Raw genomic sequence first — 18,421 nt, 5'->3', positions numbered from 1 at the left:
GGGAAATGGTAATTTGCAAAGCCCTCCATGCTGGATTTGGGAGGGGGTGGGGGGGAGGGGGGGGGAAGCAAGACACACAGCCTTTTATAAAAGTAATACTCAAATCTAAATTTAAAAAAAGTTCATTGCTTTACAAAAACCGGACTAGCTAGCAAAACCGGAAAGTTTTTCTTAACAGAAGGCCAAAAAAGCTTACTGTGTGTATTTCCATATGATTATACACTTCATATCCCTTAATTGCTAGAGGCAGACGATGTAATAGGATTCAAAAGAAAAAAAAAGAACCTGGGCCTGAACCACAAAATAGGCTGACATGTCTGTGTTTTTAAAGACACAAAAGCATCACTCCAACAAATTGTTTTCCTCTTCAATCTATAAATGATATTTAAAATATTACCCATGGCTGGTTATCAACATACACATCCCTCCTCACATTGGAATCCATAGCACAAACAGGTCTTCCCTCACCCACCTCCATCCTAATATTCTTTAAAAAAAATTTTTTTTAATGTCTATTTATTTTTGAGAGACAGAGAAAGACAGAGCACGAACTGGGGAGGGGCAGAGAGAGGGACACACAGAGTCCAAAGCAGGCTCCAGGCTCTGAGCTGTCAGCACAGAACCCGATGTGGGGCTCGAACCCACAAGCCGTGAGATCATGACCTGAGCTGAAGTCGGGCGCCTACCCAGGCGCCCCTCCATCCTATTCTTAAGGGCAGTATGTTGTGTTGGGGAGGCTGTGGGAAAGGCCTATGCGGAAGGCCATGATCACTACAGACCAACCCTGCAATGGGCTGTTGAGGGGGAGGTTCCTGTCCCAGCCCCAATCTGTCCTGTCGCAGGGCCAGCTTCATAAATGCTCTGGAGCCCCAGTGGGGCCTAAGCAAAGCACGCACAGCTGAGGAAACTTGACCTCTGTTGAGCAACTTTGCAACCATAGGAAGGGTTTTGAAAACAGGCTCCCTCTGCCCCCAGGTCCCCACCCGGCACAGGAGCCAGGAGTCTGTTCTCAACAGGAGCCCCACCCAATGCTGTTTCATGTTAGATGGGATATGCCCCCACTCTTTACCTGTTCCTCCCAAACCCCCCAATGCCCTCACCTGGAAATCAAGGAACAAGCAAAATCAGGAGAGAGATTGCCAAGTCCACCAAAAGTTCAAGAGCTGTTAAAGAAATGTGGGAAACAGGACTAGAATCCACTCACCTATAGGGTCATAACTACTACTTGGGAATTTAATTGTTACAGAAGAACCATGAAAAGAATGTGGCAGCAATGGGGGCTTATTAAGTTCCAGGGATGTCTCAGAGCTGGCTTGGTAACAAAGAGACAGGCCTGGCTGAACATAATAGCAGAGGAGGGGGACATCTTCTCTGGTCCCCAAAAGGGAGAGGGATACAGGCAGGAAAGGTCAAGGAAATGGAACTCTCCCAACAAAGACAAGTGATAGGTCTCAATCTAGTAAGTGTTAAACTGAACAAATTAGAAAAAATCCTACCATCACACACTATCTCATTTCTCCTCTCTGGAAGGCAAAACAAAGCTTCTTCTTATTCATGGTTAAACTGAATGAACTCAGACCTCTTTCAGCAATAAAACAGACGTCTCATATATCCCCGCAAAAGCAAAGCGGCAGCAATATTTAATTTCACATGTTTGCAAAAACCCTTTTCCTTTATTTGCCGTGCAGGGCTCTTGCCTTATTTTATTTTTTCTTCATATCATATCATCACCACCTGAAATTTTACTTTTTTTTGTTTTAGTAAACTCTATACCCAACGTGGGGCTCAAACTCACGGCTCCAAGATCAAGAGTCACATGCTCTACTGACTGAACCAGCCATGTGCTCCTAAAATTTTAAATATTTATTTGGTCACTGTTTCCCACCACTACCAACCAATCAACCAACTCAACCCAACACACACTGAAAGTAATTGTTCCATGTGTTATATCAACCACATCGAACGCAGCACTGCTTGTAAATTGTGCTTTAATTTCTGCAATCAGGTATGATGCAGTGAGATACAAGTATAAACTTTCATACATCCAGAAAATAAAAAGCACATTTATACAGATATAGCCCAACAGCTTATTCCCTTAAAAAAAAAAAAAGTTTTTAATGTAATTAAAGCTAATTTATCTTCAGTGTAAAAACTTGGAGGTATAAACAAACTCAGGGTATTATATACAGTAAATTAATGTACATTTCCAAACTTGCACAGTGCAGCATTTTAAACAAAGTAAATGGTCTCATTTCAGTTTTTACTGTTAAGCATAATCCATATCTCAATCTTGAATAAAAATGTCACAATATATAAACGCACTAAGAATTCTGTACACAAATACAAGTTTATAGAAATCTGATTTCAAATATAAATACATAAATTGTCATGACCTCACGTTACAACAGCTTATTTTTCTATTGTAATTTTTTAAAAAATCATAGAAAAATACTTCAATGCACATTCAACTGCTATGACAAGGGCCATGACCTTGTGCCTTTAAACCATACTTTGTGAAGTGTAAAGCATCACACCGGGCATTTTTGGAATGAAAATTACTAAGATTCTAAGATTGAAGAGGCTACTGTATAAATATTCATGTTATAATATGGTAACAAAAATAGCTCCATAGTGTATCTGGGAGGCAACGGGGCAGAGAAGTGGAGGTTAGTGCTAGTTTAAGAAGGCCCACAGAACGTATGTTAAGGTAGCTCATAGACTAGTGTATTTGCAAAATCCCTACTGCAAGCCTAACACTGAACTCACTAGTGAGACTTAAGGCAACCAAGACCGGACATGTGTTTGGACCCCAATGCACGAATCCTGCCCTCTCCTCAACCTCTGTCATTTTAACAGACCAACATGGCTCATGTGCCAACATGAAGAGGGGAGAAGAGCAAAGCAATTTCTTGTACAAACAGAAAGACAATATTCAGTGCAAACTGAGAAACTTCTTTATCAACAGTTTCAAAATTTCTTATTGCCCTTAAAGAACTGAAGTTTTTCTAAACATGTAACATTCAAATTGGGATCTATCCTGGATAGCAAATGTATATCAAAGGCAAACATTCTATTTGAAACATTCTAACATTAGTTCCCCCCTCCCCCACCTTCCTTTTGTGGGATTTAACAGGGTTCTACTGAGAATGAAAAAACTGGTCCTTACAAAGTGTACTTTCCTGCATTACAAAATATATACCATTTAGACAGCAGATTCAAGAAGGTCACCAGGCATAGTCAAGTTTTTTCTATGGCTTTTTAAATCATTGAGGTACTATATGATAACCATCGCTTCTCATATTTATGCTCAGTTGCTTCCCTATGGAAGCCACGTTCAAAAATGATCCTGCTCATGTCTGGGAGGGCTGCTGCGGAGGTCACAAGCATTCCCAAGCCTCAGCACACTGTCAGAAAAAGGCAAAGCCATTACTTTCAAACACTGAGAGGCTCCAGAAGCATGGAAGCTCCTTCAGGCAAACCAAAGGGATTCCCCCAGTTTAACCAACAGATTCAGCAGCAAGATTCTGGACTACATGCCCCGTGGCGGGGAGCATGGAGGGACGGCAGTGAGGGGTGCCCAGTGGGCAGAGAGAGACCCGGAGCTGTCAGCACACAAAAGGGCGGTGTGGCTGCTTGGCTAGCCCACCAACCCCACACAAAGTGACACAGTCTATGCAGGACGGGGGATGGTTGGAAATGTCAGGATGGGTGCTATGGGTGGAATTTCCCCAGCTTTTCTCAGGCAAGAGGACAGAGAAAGGAAAAATACTATGGCTTAAAGGAATGCCATAATCCTAATACCTCTAAGTGAGTCTTTCAATTTGCCATATACACATCACATAAAGCTGCACTTTCTCCAAGCTAAGATGGGTAGACTGGATAAATTCCCAATGAGTGGATAAATTATCTTGGCACAAAAAAGATTTGAAGAAAGCATTGAGTCCAAGAGTGTCTGACCAAAGCCCTTTCTAGTAGTAAACCAGCCACTGCAGGTTCTATATAATACTTATGCACAATGGCCACAGTTCTTTTACAGGTCAAGTAGTAACTCCTTCCAATTAATAATACCAGAGATATGATTTTAACTGCATAGTCTTCAGGAGCAAGAAAAAAACCCACGAGAACCAGCTCTTTTCCTGAAGGTCCCGGCTTCCTCCTACACAGCCCTGGACTAATGCCTGAGGCCTCCCACTCCCCCCACCTCCACAGCAGTAAAGCATGAGCCGCTAATCTGGAGATCAAACATGGTAGACGCCTGCCTCAACCTTCAACGTTCCTCTTTCACATCACTGAGCGGATGAGTCACACATCCCCTAGGTCCACAAACTCGTCTTCTCGTTTGGCCAGATCTTCTTCATCACCCAGAGCTTTCCAGCCGCTGGTGGGCAAGACCGGCTTAGAGGGATGTCGCTGCAGCAGAGCGAAAGGAAACAGGGCCGACAGGCGGGCAGAGCCCCTCAGCAACAAGGGGGCCTCTGCCAGGAGCGCTCCCTGGCCATGGGGTCTCGCGTCGATTTTCTCTTGTAAGCGCTCTACTTCCTCCATCGTTTCCAAGAGTTTGCTCACGGTGGCCGCTCTGCCACCGCCCAGGATTTGGGCTTCTGGAATCCAACGCAAGTAGCGCTGAGCCCACACTTTGATTTCGGGCCCCTCAATGTGCGGCAACAACAGACCGTGGTAGTCAGTGGGTTTGCTGTGCCAGCTGTCATAGAACTCTCGCAAGTTGTCATGTAGCTCATCGGAAGAGTTAATTAATTTGCTAATTCTCTTGCCCAGAAGGTTTTTAATTAAATGATCGGTTTCTTCCCTGAAAAATCCTCTTTTGGGAGATGATTTAGATTGGGTGAGTGGCAAAGAAAGTTGTCGTTGATGCTTTGAGAGAAAACACACAAAAAAACCTCTGGTTAGCCTGAGAGCAGTTATGATCATGAGAAATCAGAACTGCCATGAGACTGGAAAGCCATTAAAAAGCAGTAACACAGTGGGGGGGGGGGGGTTCTTATTTGTTCCATGATGCAAATGTTGGATGCACATCGTGTTCATAAACAAATGGGTGAAAGCAGGCACGCAGGGCGCTGTGACAGAGAGGGAAGCTGTCTACCCCCCTTCCCCTGGCACAGGAGCACTAAGGCACTTTTGAAGAACAAGCTTAAGTCGAGACAGCCTGCGGATCCAGGGCAGTCTGGATGTCAGGCCTATTCAGTTTTTGAAGAGTGCAAAGTGCTTCTTCTTTGAGAATGAAATTCTGAACACCTGAGAGGAAGCAGCAGCCAACTACCTGAAGATCCTATCAGTCAAATGAACTGCATTTGTAGGTTATCAGGCAGCCAGTGGGAGTTTAAGCCTATGTCATAAAGATTCTTTTGGACAGAGAGACAGGTGGGAGCAAAAGGAATTTGAGAAGTGGCTAAACTGGCCAGATGTTCTTGCCTGACACGCTGCACCGAGTAAAAAATGTGAGAGCATGTACATTACTTCCCTCCTGAGTAATTCTACCTGCAGCCAAAGCAAGGTGATCGACACCGAGAAGTGCCAGGGAGGGGCCGTGAAGGTGGGGAAAGATGTCAAGAGGTTACAAAGAACCCCAGAGCCCCACAGAGAGGTCAGCAATGTGGGGAGATGCTGTTTCTCCCCAGCTCTTTTGCTCCTGAGGTGTGAGTCTGAAATAAGAGCAGACAAGTTTTCTGGGCAGGCTAGCCCTATGACTCTCTAACATACTCCTGCCAGTGGTTCTTCTTTGTGAAAAAGAGCATTCTTTATTATGGAATACAGAATAATAATAAACATATGAGAAAAAAGCAAAACCATCCACAATGCCACAACTCAGAGCTGACCAGGATTTCTGACCTTCCAGCGGGGGGTGGGAGAGCGGCCTGGCCTCTCCTCCCCAAGGATCAAGGCCAGTCCGTCCACACAGGGGACTGCTGACTGCAGGCGGAAGGTAACAGCCACTGAGTGTTTACTGCCTGCCAGGTTTTGTGCTCAGTGCTTTACGTGCATGGACTTAGCCGATCTCCACAGTCACCGTTATTGTCCTGTTTCACAAATGAGGAGACTAAAGCACAGAGGTTAAGCAATCCACAAAGACCCCGGCTAGAAAGTGCTAAAGGTGGTCTTACAAAAATCAGTCTGGCTCCAGAGACTGCGCTCTAACAGAGCTCCACTGGTCTCGAGAGCCCTTTCTCTCAACCTCTAAGTGAACAGAGGGCTCAAGAAGGGCATGCTGGGAGGGAAGCCTGGTCAAGGCTGAGGCTGAGAGTGCACACCGGAGCAGGCCCTGCAGCCTCATGTAGGCTGTTCACAAGCAGTGCTTCATGGTGGTCCGCCACAGCCTCTTAGTTTCTACAGAACTTCTCCAAGGCCGTCTGCCCACTCAACAAGGGGCCCTAAGCCCTACGTGTGGTGTCCTAACCCAAAAGCTTCAAAGTTCCTTGTGGCCCCAACCCCAGCTCTGCTTTAGCTTTGGCTCAAACCTCCTGCACCAGTCAGCTCCTAGAGCCTAGGCCATCTGCTCCTAACTACAAGGAAAAGGGATGTATGTACAAGGAAAACTGGATGTAAGTACAGAAGTGAAATCCAGTCTTGAAAAGGGGAACGTCACTTTCCTCCCATGCACAATAAGGGATCAGGCCCTGGCCGTCTCTGAGGTCCCCTGCCCCTCTGGCCCGGGGCAGTTCTGGGATCCTGAACAGGTGACAAGTGTGCATGCAGCCACCAGGGGGCACAGCACACCAAGGAAAAACTGACCTCTGGCCAAGCTGTTCCGGAGCTCAGGGCAGTTCTGGTCCAGCTGGCAGGAAAGAGACTAAACCAGGAGGAGAAACGTCCACCCCGGCCCTGAGGCCCCTTGAAAGAGTAAAGCAACAGTTCTAAGTTGTTCAGCAGCTGGCATCTTCTGCAAGTGCGGGCTTTGGCTCACCTGGCCCCCAAGCCTCTTAGAATGGAGCACCTCCCACACAGACTGGCCAGGCTCCCTGGAGGGCAGGTGGGATCAGAAGTAGGGCAGTGGAGAAGGCAGAGACACACAATGACTTGGGATTCACCACTACCACTTTCCCCTTCGTTGGGTCTGGTGGGGGGAAATTCCAGGCCAGGAGAAAGAGCTAGGAAATGCCACAGAAATCATTTGTCATCTAGGGAACTTTGGGATTTTATTAACTACAATCAAGAACATATATCTGAAGGGATATCCATATTATTTGACACTTGTGATTCACAGCACGGGTCAGCAAATGACAGCCCACGGCCAAATCTGGCCTGCTGCCTATTTTTATAAATCCTGGAACACAGCCGTGCCTATTTGCTTATGTGCTGTCTGTGGCTACTTCTGCACATCAATACAGTGAGGAGACTGGACAGCCCTTAACAGAAAAAGCTGTAGCTACACCTCATCAGGAAAGGTCTTGCTATTGAAGACATGAACCAGTACAGACTGAGCAAATCCCACAATCAATGCACCTTTTACTCTGCTAACCACACTCAGGTAGAGGGTTCACACAATCCCATGCAGTACAACTGTCTTGGCAGTAACATCCCCGGTGACATTCAGCAAATGGTCATGTCTCATCGGGGCAAAGGCTGATTTGCTGAAAGCAAATGATTCTCATGGGCCTTGACAGTTGGCCTGCCACAAATCTTGACTCTTCAGACTGTTTACAGAATCCATATGTCACTTTTTCCTGCCATACCCGGGGATCCTGGGCAGATGAAAGGGGTTAGACACGTGGACATCTTACTTTGAAACGCATTCCTTTCCGCTGGCCTTTGTCCAGTTTTGGCTTTTCCACATAAAGAGGGTTTTTGAGCAACATCTGGGCTTTGGGTTCAAACTGTACAGACCAATCCCACACGGTGAGCAGATTCAAAGGCTTGCTTTGTGTATCCTGGCTTTCCCTGCCCTGCCAAAACAAGCACAGGTCATGACGGCTTCCAGGGAGGGCTGAGGAGAGCAAACACACAATGCCGAGGGGCACCGGAAAGGGCGCTCCTGCCCCGAGACCAAACACTCACGGCTTCCTCGTTTTTAAAGGCTGCGGCCTTCAGTGGTCATTCATTTAAGACTTTGGGTGGGAAGGGAGAGGGAAGAAGGTCACCTTATTTTCCAGCAGGCCACATGTCAGCCGCTGACGGGCACTTTGACACCAACTCTGTCACTATTTGTCACATTTTATATTTAGGAAACTGAGGCTCAGAAAACTGAAGTGAACTGCCTGAGGCTCACGAAGCTGGTGACCGACCGGCTGGGATCTGAAACCGGGGCCGGGGGACTGGAAGCCCAGGCTCCGTGCCTCCGCTTCACCGAGTAATTGGCTAACGCTGCTCCTGGAGGCCCAGCTCAAGCAAACCCGGGGCCGAGAGGAAGCCGGTCAGAGGCCCTAAGCTTGGTTAGAGAGCAAAACCCCCAGGAGCAAGGCCCTAGGAGAGACTTAAAAGAGTGTAAGATGGAAAGTAAAAGCTTCCTTGCTTTGCCTTGCCTCCATTCTCTCCAGAGTAACTCCAGGCACCAGGCAAACGGAAGAGAATGCTGACCAGCTTTATCAAGGACAGCTTTTAATTCTGCTTAATTCCTCAGCTCCAACACTTGCTCCCAACGTGGACTTGGGCCAGTTCCCCATCCTCTCAGTGCCTTGGCTCCTCAGGAATAAGAACATACCCCCCACAGGATGCTGTGACAATTACCAATACCCAGAAAGCGCTCAAAACAGGGCCCAGTATATAGTGTTCTATAAATATTTTTATCATCAAAACTATTGCAATAAACTCATGAATCAGGGCTTCTTTAAGACACAGGTTCCTAAGAGGGACTCTTACCACGTTATCTTTCTGATGAGGCGAATTGAAGAAGAAGGTGCTAAAAATAGGTATGTACAGGCTATCTGACAACACAGTCAGGTAAGTCTCCGTGAAATCAAATGCTGGGGGGTGCTGGTGCACCAGCTGCCAGACACAATCTAAGAAAAGCAGGAACACAGGAACCTATGTGAAAACAAGACACGCATTACTGAGCAGGCACTACAAGGCCAAGGCCAGCTGTCCTGAGTTCAGGGGCAGCCATCTCAATGGCCATGGAAACCACTTCTGAGCACTGTATTCCCTGGGAAACACAGTTGACTCCATCCCACTCCACGCAATGAATATGCTCAATTAAAGTCACATGCCTAACCTTTTGGGATGAGCACTGGGTGTTATATGGAAACCAATCTGACAATAAATTTCATATATTGAAATAAATAAATAAATAAATAAAGTCACATGCCTGTAGACTCATTTCAGTATTTGGCAGTACCGATCTGTACGAAAGACATTTTAGGGCGAACGAAATATGTAAAACCTCATTACTGACCAAACACTGACACACGAGCGTTTGCAACTGATTTTGATGACAGGGAACACTCTGAACCCCAATTAAGTGAAATTGTTATCACCTCCTGAAAGAATTCCATTCTTCACATTAGTAAATCATATTACCAAAAAACTATACTCCATCATGTTGAATTTTGTCAATATTCCCTTCTTCACCCCCACAAGGAGGATGCAGAAGAGAAAGAGGATGGGAAAGACAGCAGAAGCAGCAAAGGTGAGTTTCTAACCTTTTTTTCCACAAGCGTACAGATTTTTTTTTTAACAGATAGCCTCCTTTACTAGCTTCCTGGAGGCAAGCCCTTTATTGGTAGAGATGGTTTTCTAGGGTGCTTCGTCATTCACAAAGTGTTTATCCTTCTGAGTCATCAGCGAAGGTGTCAGGTGGGTAAGACAAGCCATGTCACAGTCTCTCCCTCATGGAGGCTGTCGAGGCCTCACGGAGCTCAGAAGAGAGACAGAAGTTGAGAGGCGCCCGGATGGCTCAGTCAGTTAAGCGTCTGACTCTTGATTTTGACTCAGGCCACGATCTCACGGTTTGTGAAGTCAAGCCCCCCATCAGGCTCTGCACTGACAGCATGGAGCCTGTTTGGGATTCGCTCTCTCTGCCCCTTCCCTGCTTGCTCACTCACTCACTCTCTCAAAAATAAATAGATAAGTAAATAATTCTTTTAAAATGGCCACATTTAGAAGGAAAAAAAACCCCAACAACATCAATATGTCATTGTGGAGATGCGAAGAAATGCTGATATAGCAACTTTATTTCATACTTCATTTTCTGCTCAGTATATCATTAAACAGAGTGGAAAGTATCTGAACCCTACTATATAGTTATGAAAATGGGCTCAGAAAGTTTGGATGACTTCTCCAAAGGATGGGTGAAAGCAGATCAGACTGTATCTGCTCTTGGACTCATTCTCCCTCCCCAGACATGGTCCTTGACAGTCCTATCTTCTCAAGATATCCAAAACATACTCTTCCCCACATAGTATCTGCTCTCTGCCCATCATGTTATTTGAGTCCCATCAACCTTGCAAAGTTCCTCAGAAAGGCAAAGTCCATTCCAAGGCTGAAAATGGTGATTTCCATTCAGCTTGATGGGACACAGATGAGCAGAGACCAGGCCTGAAAGAAACCTCACAGCCTAGCAAGAGAAGCCGCAGTCTTCCAGAAATGTGCCAAGACCCTGAGGGCAGGAGCCATGGCTCTCTATTCCCACGGCATGCTGCACCATGCTGCTTCCCATCACAGACAGACACGTTCATTACCTGAAGAACAACCACGAGCCATGCTCCTAGAACACGGAGCTTTGTAGGTGACTTCATTAAAGAAAGTTCACCTGTCTTCATTTTCTCTTCAGCAATCATTAACAATGCGGCCAAAGAAGAATGCATAGCTGCAGCTGAGACTAGACCACGACGTGGGGGCCAGCTAAACTACAACGCAATTCACACAGCCAGACGCAGAAGAGGTCATGTGCACAGCACGCTATGTCACCGGTAAGGTCCTGGTGAGGGATGGTGTTAACATAACCTCATGCTTTATTTGAAAAGGCTTATGTACAAGGGAAAATTTACTTTGTGTTATTATGTGGAATATTCATTTTTTTGCAAGCACTAACTTAGCAGAAATTGTAGGAGTCTCTCTGAATTAATTTTTAAGTTTTATAAATCAGTGTTATTCCCATCATGAAATACATATTCCCATCATGAAATACACAATTTAGAAGAAAAGGCACTGAGCCACTTACTAATACCCTTTTCCTCTGGGAAGGATTTCAGTACTGTTTAAAGCATTTGGAGTCATCCAACAGTGAACTGAACATGGCCTTCCTAACAAGCCCAACAGCATGCACTTCACAAGCACCAACCCGACACCTGAAGACAGGTATTAGAGACTGGGCGCTTCTCCGACGAGGACACTCACCTCCTCTTTGTCACTCTGACGTAGATGGTTGCAGCGATCCAGGAAAGAGTGCCCGCCCATGATCCACTCCTTTTGGACAAGGCTCTGGAAACCAATCCTGGTTCTACAGTGGGGGTCCATCATCACTTGCACCAGAGAGGAAACGAGGCAGCAGAGGTCGGAAGCATTCTCCTCTAGGAAGGGCCCAGCGGCAGTGCAAAGAGGCAGGAGAGTATGGAGTATTAAAAAGCCACAAAGAGTGCTCACCCTTGCACAGTTTTGGTGGGGTTCCCAAAACCAAAGTGTGCCTGCTAATGACAGTCAAGGTCTACTTCCCTGAAGGCGAGGGCCCATGGGGAAAACAGGTAGTGTTCAGATTGACAGACAAACTGCTTCCAGCCAGTCCCGTACAGGTTCCGGCATATGCTGGCACTAAGCACGGATCTGCTGACTGACTGAATAAAACGCAGCACGTCAAATCCACTGTCAGCGTACCGGCATCCCGGCGTGCCGCATAATGAGGGCAGAGCCATACACGTGGTGGCGACCCGCTAGCCTTCACAGACCAAGTTCAAAACTCTTCCAATTGCCGTGTCAAAGTCTCCATCACTGGACTCACTGTTCCAGGGCTCAGCTGCTCCTCAGACTCCCCTCAGAGCTCCTCTCCTCCACTCCCTCTGCTTGGACTCCCTTATTCCCATCTCCATAGCTCTTTCCTTCTCTGAGAGCACAGAGGTGCCCGCTTCTCCTCGCCTAGCCTGGCAGAGAAACTCCCCTCGGTCTATGTCCACGTGCCCACCCCCAGAGTGCACCGGACAAAACCTGTGTGATGAAAACACCATTCATACGTGTGTTCGGCATTCGTGACTCCTGGCAAATAAAAGCATACATTTCTGTCCATGCATTTGCCTTAGAGTTTTCAGATCCTAAAAGTTAGGGTCTGCATCCCCGTGGTTTCCTCTTTGCAGAAAGAAGTGCAACTCAAGCTGCTATTTAAAAATGTCCAGGAGGATGGCGGTGCTAGTATCGGTGAAACTAGAGAAACTTACAAATTCTAAGGAGGGGGATGTGTCTACCGTTAAAACTCTTTCATTTTGACCCTGGAACCATGAGGCACTAAGGTCTAGGCTTACGCTTGTGGTTCTTTTTCTCCTCCAGGGAGACAAGTCTAAACTATGGGAACACGTGGATTCAAAAGAAACAGAGTTTTGTGTTTGGAGTGTTATCAGCTTATTTCAAGTTTCTTTCTTTTTCTTTTTCTTTTTAATTTTCTTAACGTTTTATTTGTTTTTGAGAAAGAGACAGAGTGTGAGTGGGGGAGGGGCAGAGAGAGGGGGAGACACAGAATCTGAAGCAGACTCCAGGCTCTGAGCTGTCAGCACAGAGCCCAATGCGGGGCTCAAACTCGTGAACCGTGAGATCATGACCTGAGCTGAAGTCGGACATTTAACTGACTGAGCCACCCAGGCGCCCTGAAATAAGTTTCGTAATTTTAAGGGAATCATCCTTCTTGCATCTGACGGGTGTTAACAGTAAACCTGTGAGTAACAGGAAGAAGGACCAGAAAATGAGATTTCAGAGGAGACAACTCAGTCATTCTTCTGGACCGAGTGACTTCTCACATCTCAGCCAAAGATTCAGATGTTGTTTTATGCAACTGTGACTACTGCAGCCTGGCCTGAGGACTTCTGCCTCTCAGATTCTGATCTTTATTCGTCCTCCTCTATACCACTTAGTTCCTCAGTATTCTGCTCTGCCATTGGTGATTAGGTCTTTTTCAATAACATGCTCAGGCCAACTCTCATTAGGCTGTAAACTTCTAGAAGGCAGAAGTATAGAGCTCTGCACATGGTAGGTGCTCAGTCAATATCGTAAAATCCAAGTCAGCGAGCCAGCATCAGGTGGTACAGAAGCCCCAGGCAGACACATGTGCAGCCCGCCCACAGAGGCTAAATTTCAGCAGTCATGGAACACGTCAGAGCCATGGTAAAAGCTTGAGGGCATGAAAGCATGAGATGATCTACTGAACCGAAGTGCAGGGCTATGAGAAGTTGAAAATATTCTAAATAGCAAACATCGTATTTTAGCTCAGGTCTAACCAACTCTAGCAATCTTTAAATAAAAGCGGTTTGCACCTGTTTTTACACATTCTGAATGCTTATGTCCTGTCCACATGTTTAGCAAATTAAGCCCACTGAAGCAAAGGAAATCGTGACCCACAAACTTTCTATAGCAACTGCACAAGGTTGTCTGTCAAACACAAAGATATAAAAAGAACAATTAAACCATTCATGGATTTCTTTATATAAAAAGGATTATCAAAAGATTTTAACTGTAACCAAGTGGAGTTAATATAAAACAAAACCCAAAGCAGTAGGAAATGTGAACTTTGGTGAAGATACCAAACAATTCCTTCTTGGGCTGCAAGTAAGTCTGCCAAGTTCTAAATGAAGGGTTTATTTTTAAACTGTAACACTGAAATCAAACGCAAAGAATTCTAAGGTCAGGGTAGAAAAGAATGGGAAGGATTTCTACACTAGCTCGCTCCTTTTGTAAGATAATTCCAATTACATAAAGCTATATATGCAGAAATTGAGTCTCGAGTGAAGGGAAACGAAAACCACTCTTTGTGCTTTAAATGTATTACCTAAAAGAAGAACGTTCACGTTTTGTGCTTCTAGACATTCTGTGATCTCTATTGCTTTTTTCAGGCAACGTCTACATTGGAAAGAGACAAGAAAAAGGGGCATTAGTTTCTGAGGTTGGCATCAAAACCATGAGAAATTTAGACAGAGGAAACTGAAGATTGAGACAGTCTCATTTGTTTTTTCACTTGAAATCCTCCAGAAAAGAAGTTGCCATTTACCCTATTCACATACTGCAAGACACTCATCTGCCAATTAGAGACTGAAAATTTTCAGAAGGGAATCCCAAAATTGATGTCAAAACCTTCCTAGGTGATTTCTAAACTACAGTCTCCTATTAAGAACTCATGCCTGAGTCTGGCCGGAGAGTCCTAGTAAGACCCACAAATGCCCACGTTGGAAACTGTGCTGCACGCCCACATGGTCTAATTCAAGGTCACCTGTCCAATGTGTCAGTGTGGCTGAAACAGTCCAACAAGGTCCAGAAATCCCTTCTGTCTCTCTCTGTACACACTATTCCTGATCTTCAGCATTGACTTTCCTTTGCTTGTAACTAAGGGCTTCACATATGCTGTTCCCTGCCTGCAGGGGCGCCCTTCCTGGACGGTGCTTCATTTCGTGAGGGATGCTCAACCTTCTCTGCCCACCCCACATGAAGAAGGGTGCTTTTCCTGGTGACGTTGATCACTGTCGGCAACTACACATTCCAACTATGGGCCATGCAGCAGGCTCTCTGGAATGGATGCGTTAACAAGTGTTTGGGGGGCTGAGGCTCCTTGCCACAAACCTCGCTGGCAGAACCGAGAGATGCGGTGCCAGTTGGAGGGAGGAGTTCTTCTCCTTCCTCACAAGTGTCCTAGGGGTGGGACTCTTCTCACACCCTGATCATTGCTCTTCTGTGCCTCCCTTTGCCCTCTCCTCTCTTTAACAGCAACAGAGAGGAGCTATTCAAACTATGAAGTAGGCAAGGGAATATAGGAATTCTGTCTCTGGGAATCTCAACCTAATTCCCAAACCCAAAATGCCTAATTGAAATTAATCATGAAATTATGAAAAACCGACATTACTCATTCTAAAATAAGTAATATACACAGGAGAAACGTAATTCAAAAAGGTATTCAGTAAAAAGTCAGCATCACCCCCCTTCTTCCTGTTCCCTTCTTGGAGGCCAGCACTGCTGCCTCAGTTACTCAGTTAGACTTATGGGTTGCCACCCCCCTGTTCTGCAGTCTTTCCATGCCTAGTCTATATATAGGCTAGAGAGATCTCTTTGTGAGCAAGTAGCATGTCGATAAATTCAGATCAAATGTGCACAGAAATAATAAACAAATGTAAAATCCAGCTGAGCTGTCAATAGAATATGTGATCTAAGAACATCTAACTGTGATGTTTAACACATTTAAATGTTTAACATTTAAAACAGTTCCATTGTTTGTCAATTTGTTTTACTACTTTGAATTAGAGAACTATAAAATTCATGAGCAAATGATGGCTTTAAAATACCTGATTATGTCAAGCCAGCTGCTACTTTCCAACAGAGAAAACCATTTTATATCTGTGTCCCAAAATTCCGTACTATTATCTGAAAAAAGAAAAAAGAGCAAGGAAGTCAGGTCACTGTTCTCTTACATGTCTGCCACCAAAAATCTGTGCTACTCAAGTGTGCTGTTCAGACAGTCTTGGACTTGAACTGCAGCATCCAAGCACAGATCTCCATTCTTAAGAAAGGACACTTCCAGACTTCAGCTGAAATGGTGTTTGAACTGTAAGCCTCTGGAAGGGGGTGGCAGTCAAAAATGGATTTTTTAGATTTTTACTGTTCAAATAAAAAGTGCTCCACAATATTTATGTAAAGCCATGGTTGACCTTGTGATTCAACAAGGAGAGTAACATGTTTTAGGCAGAAACAGTCGACACCCAGGCTACACTATTCTAGCACTGGAAGATAACGGCATACCTCCTGATGCCAGGGAGCCCAAAGGGGGAGACTTGGCTTCTGCTGGAATCCTAAATACACAAGCACATTTTCCTTGCTTACTCCTACACCACACACCCCGCCCCCACACCTTTGGTACAGAGAGACCTGCGCTGCATGGACATCTAATACAGGTCCAAGCTGCAAACTCAAATCAACGACAAGGCAGATACTTCTCTGCAAGTCCTGGGTGATGAGACGGAAAGTGGTAGAATCACAGTCCTGCACCAACTAGTGCAGTGAAGACTATACTTTCAAGGATCATTTCTATAGTTTATTACTAGAGAAGTTTCTCTGAATGTGCAGAGTACCCAAAATTTAAGATCTGCAGAAACAAAAAAACCCCCAAAAACTAGGGCAGTGTATCACTCTCCACCAGGTCCCTGCTTTTTATAAATCTAGTTAGAGGTGGACACTGCTGTTTACCTGGGCATCATATTCATCTTTATCTCAAATGCCTCCATAATCAGTGTATATAATGGAAACTCAATAAATGTCAGCTGAATGAATGAATGAATCCTAAGTCATTAGAATTTGCTAGGCTAGAAAGTCCAAGTTAGGAAAAACTGTGACAAATCTCAGATGGTAATACAGATTCACTGAAGAACGAGAATTAATAAACAACTGGGCTGGTTAAGTAGGATTCAGGTCCTAAGCTGTTCATAGTGGGCAGCCCAGGCAGAGAAGTGGGGGTGGCCGGGATGGGCATATTTCATTTCCTACTTTGTACATTTCTGCTTAATCAGAAGAAAAAAAGATATTTTCACTTGGGGTGGGGGGGCGGGTGGGAGGCGGTCCATTCAATAAGCCACTAAGGAAAACAAAACCAATCATCCACTTTATCAATCACTGTGAGCGAGCCAGCGAATACAGGTGTTGCATGGCTCCACAACTTTTAAAGAGAGAAGCCCCTGTGTACACCACTGGGCGACACTGTGCTGAGGAAGGAGAGAAGAGGAGCAATGGAGGGGTGGGCCTGTGTTCCCTGTTGTCAGAAGGGGCAGCGGGGTAAAAGCCTGGAAGAAAATGGAGGGGGAGGGGGGCGCGTGCGGTGAACGTGGCAATGACAGCGGCTCCTCAGCTACCAGCCCCTCTGCTCTATGACATCAATCCTCATGGTCATGAGCCTCGGGTACATACAGAGACCAGGGAGAAGGTACCAGCTATCACCTGATCCACACGGCATGTCTTTCCCTATTTGACAGAGAGCTTTTGTTCTGCATTTTTCTCACCTATCAGAAACAGCTGTTTGAATTTAGAGTAGGCAGTCTGGATGTCCTGCAGGGACAGGAAGTTGCTTGACAGGTCTTCAGTTTTAACAATTTCATAGGGTGGCCTGTGGATGGTCTTATAGATTCTAGGTATCAAAAAGTAACAGGAGATTAAAAGAGCAGAAGTGAATTAGAAACAGCTTATTTTTCCCGAGCACTTAGACATGGCAAGATCTGTGTGTGTAGGTATCCTCCCATTTGATCCTTGCCAATAAACTAGCTACCACAGGACCGCTGCTCCCAGTCATCGGAGGTGGAAATGGAAGCACGTGCAACATGTATCAAAGGACAGTGACATAGGCCATGACCTGGATTTGACCACTGTCAATACCATAGCCATCATGCCCTCCCCCCTAAATACCTCAGTGTGCATCTTTAAAAACAATACAGTTGACATTCTTTTTTTTTTTTTTTTAAGTTTTATTTATTTAAGTTATCTCCACACCCGACATCGGGCTTGAACTCTACCCCGCGATCAAAAGTTGCAAGCTCCTCTGAGCTAGCCAGGTGCCCCTGCAGTTGACATTCTTAACGATTATGTTATACCGACTCCTTTCAAAATTATGTATTTTTAAGTTTTTTGTTCTTTAGTAATCTCTACACCCAATGTGGGGCTCGAACTCATGAGCCCAAGATCAAGAGTTGCATCCTCTACTGACTGAGCCAGCCAGGCGCCCCTCCTTTCAAAGGGATTAAAAATGATCCCTCTCTATGGTATTCCTGAGCACTAAGCTATCAGCAGGTAAACAGGAATGAAGCTTCTTTGGAAAACAAGAACTCGAGCTAACCAGTCACAAAATGTAGAACAGTACTGACCCATCCAAGAAGCTCTTTTGCATTTGTGAAAGGCCATCATCCTGTTCTTTTTTGGGGAGTGCTGACATTTTCAAAAGGGCACATCCATTGTGGCAGGACCAACACCATAACTGCAAAGGGGAAGAAAGGTTTTTCAGTCATAATCCAGATACACAATCCAGCGGGAGAAAGGTAAGCTGAGCATTTAAATTTACTCAGGGAAATGTATAACTTGGGTAGGAAATGGCTGAATATTTTCAACTTTGTTAAGCCAAAGACTAGTTACTTACAATGAAAAACAATGATTTAGTCTTAAAACAAAAACAAAAAAGACCCCCAGGTCTAGACAGTTACACTCAGACCTGCTTATGGTCTGACCGGGCTTGAGTGCCGGGAGCCTAGATGACTGCATCACCATCACTAGGCTAGTCACCGTGGTGAACCTGCTCTGCCAGGGACTTCATGTCAAC

At 45.3% G+C, this 18,421-nt stretch overlaps 1 protein-coding gene and 1 pseudogene across 2 annotated transcripts in view; one reads left to right on the top strand and one right to left on the bottom strand.

Moving 5' to 3' along the window:
- Positions 1-1,971: 1,971 nt before the first annotated feature.
- Positions 1,972-18,421, bottom strand: part of MTMR12 (myotubularin related protein 12) — a 65,360-nt gene continuing 48,910 nt past the window's right edge. The window contains exons 9-17 of one of the 2 annotated variants that reach the window (XM_049648236.1): positions 17,973-18,082; positions 17,118-17,242; positions 15,414-15,492; positions 13,913-13,983; positions 11,287-11,459; positions 8,812-8,976; positions 7,737-7,898; positions 6,748-6,846; positions 1,972-4,872 (exon numbers count right to left, since the gene is read on the bottom strand). In XM_049648236.1, coding sequence (XP_049504193.1) covers positions 4,303-4,872; positions 6,748-6,846; positions 7,737-7,898; positions 8,812-8,976; positions 11,287-11,459; positions 13,913-13,983; positions 15,414-15,492; positions 17,118-17,242; positions 17,973-18,082 — 1,554 coding nt within the window. In that variant the 3' untranslated portion in view covers positions 1,972-4,302. The remainder of the gene's footprint in view (positions 4,873-6,747; positions 6,847-7,736; positions 7,899-8,811; positions 8,977-11,286; positions 11,460-13,912; positions 13,984-15,413; positions 15,493-17,117; positions 17,243-17,972; positions 18,083-18,421) is intronic. The other variant, XM_049648235.1, reaches the window with a different exon arrangement.
- LOC125935926 (uncharacterized) lies at positions 16,128-16,210 on the top strand (annotated as a pseudogene).

This window comes from Panthera uncia (assembly GCF_023721935.1).
Source record: "Panthera uncia isolate 11264 chromosome A1 unlocalized genomic scaffold, Puncia_PCG_1.0 HiC_scaffold_17, whole genome shotgun sequence".
NCBI classification, from domain to species: Eukaryota; Metazoa; Chordata; class Mammalia; order Carnivora; family Felidae; genus Panthera; species Panthera uncia.
Note: the sequence above shows the minus strand (reverse complement) of the source record. Positions and strands in the feature narration are given on the sequence as shown.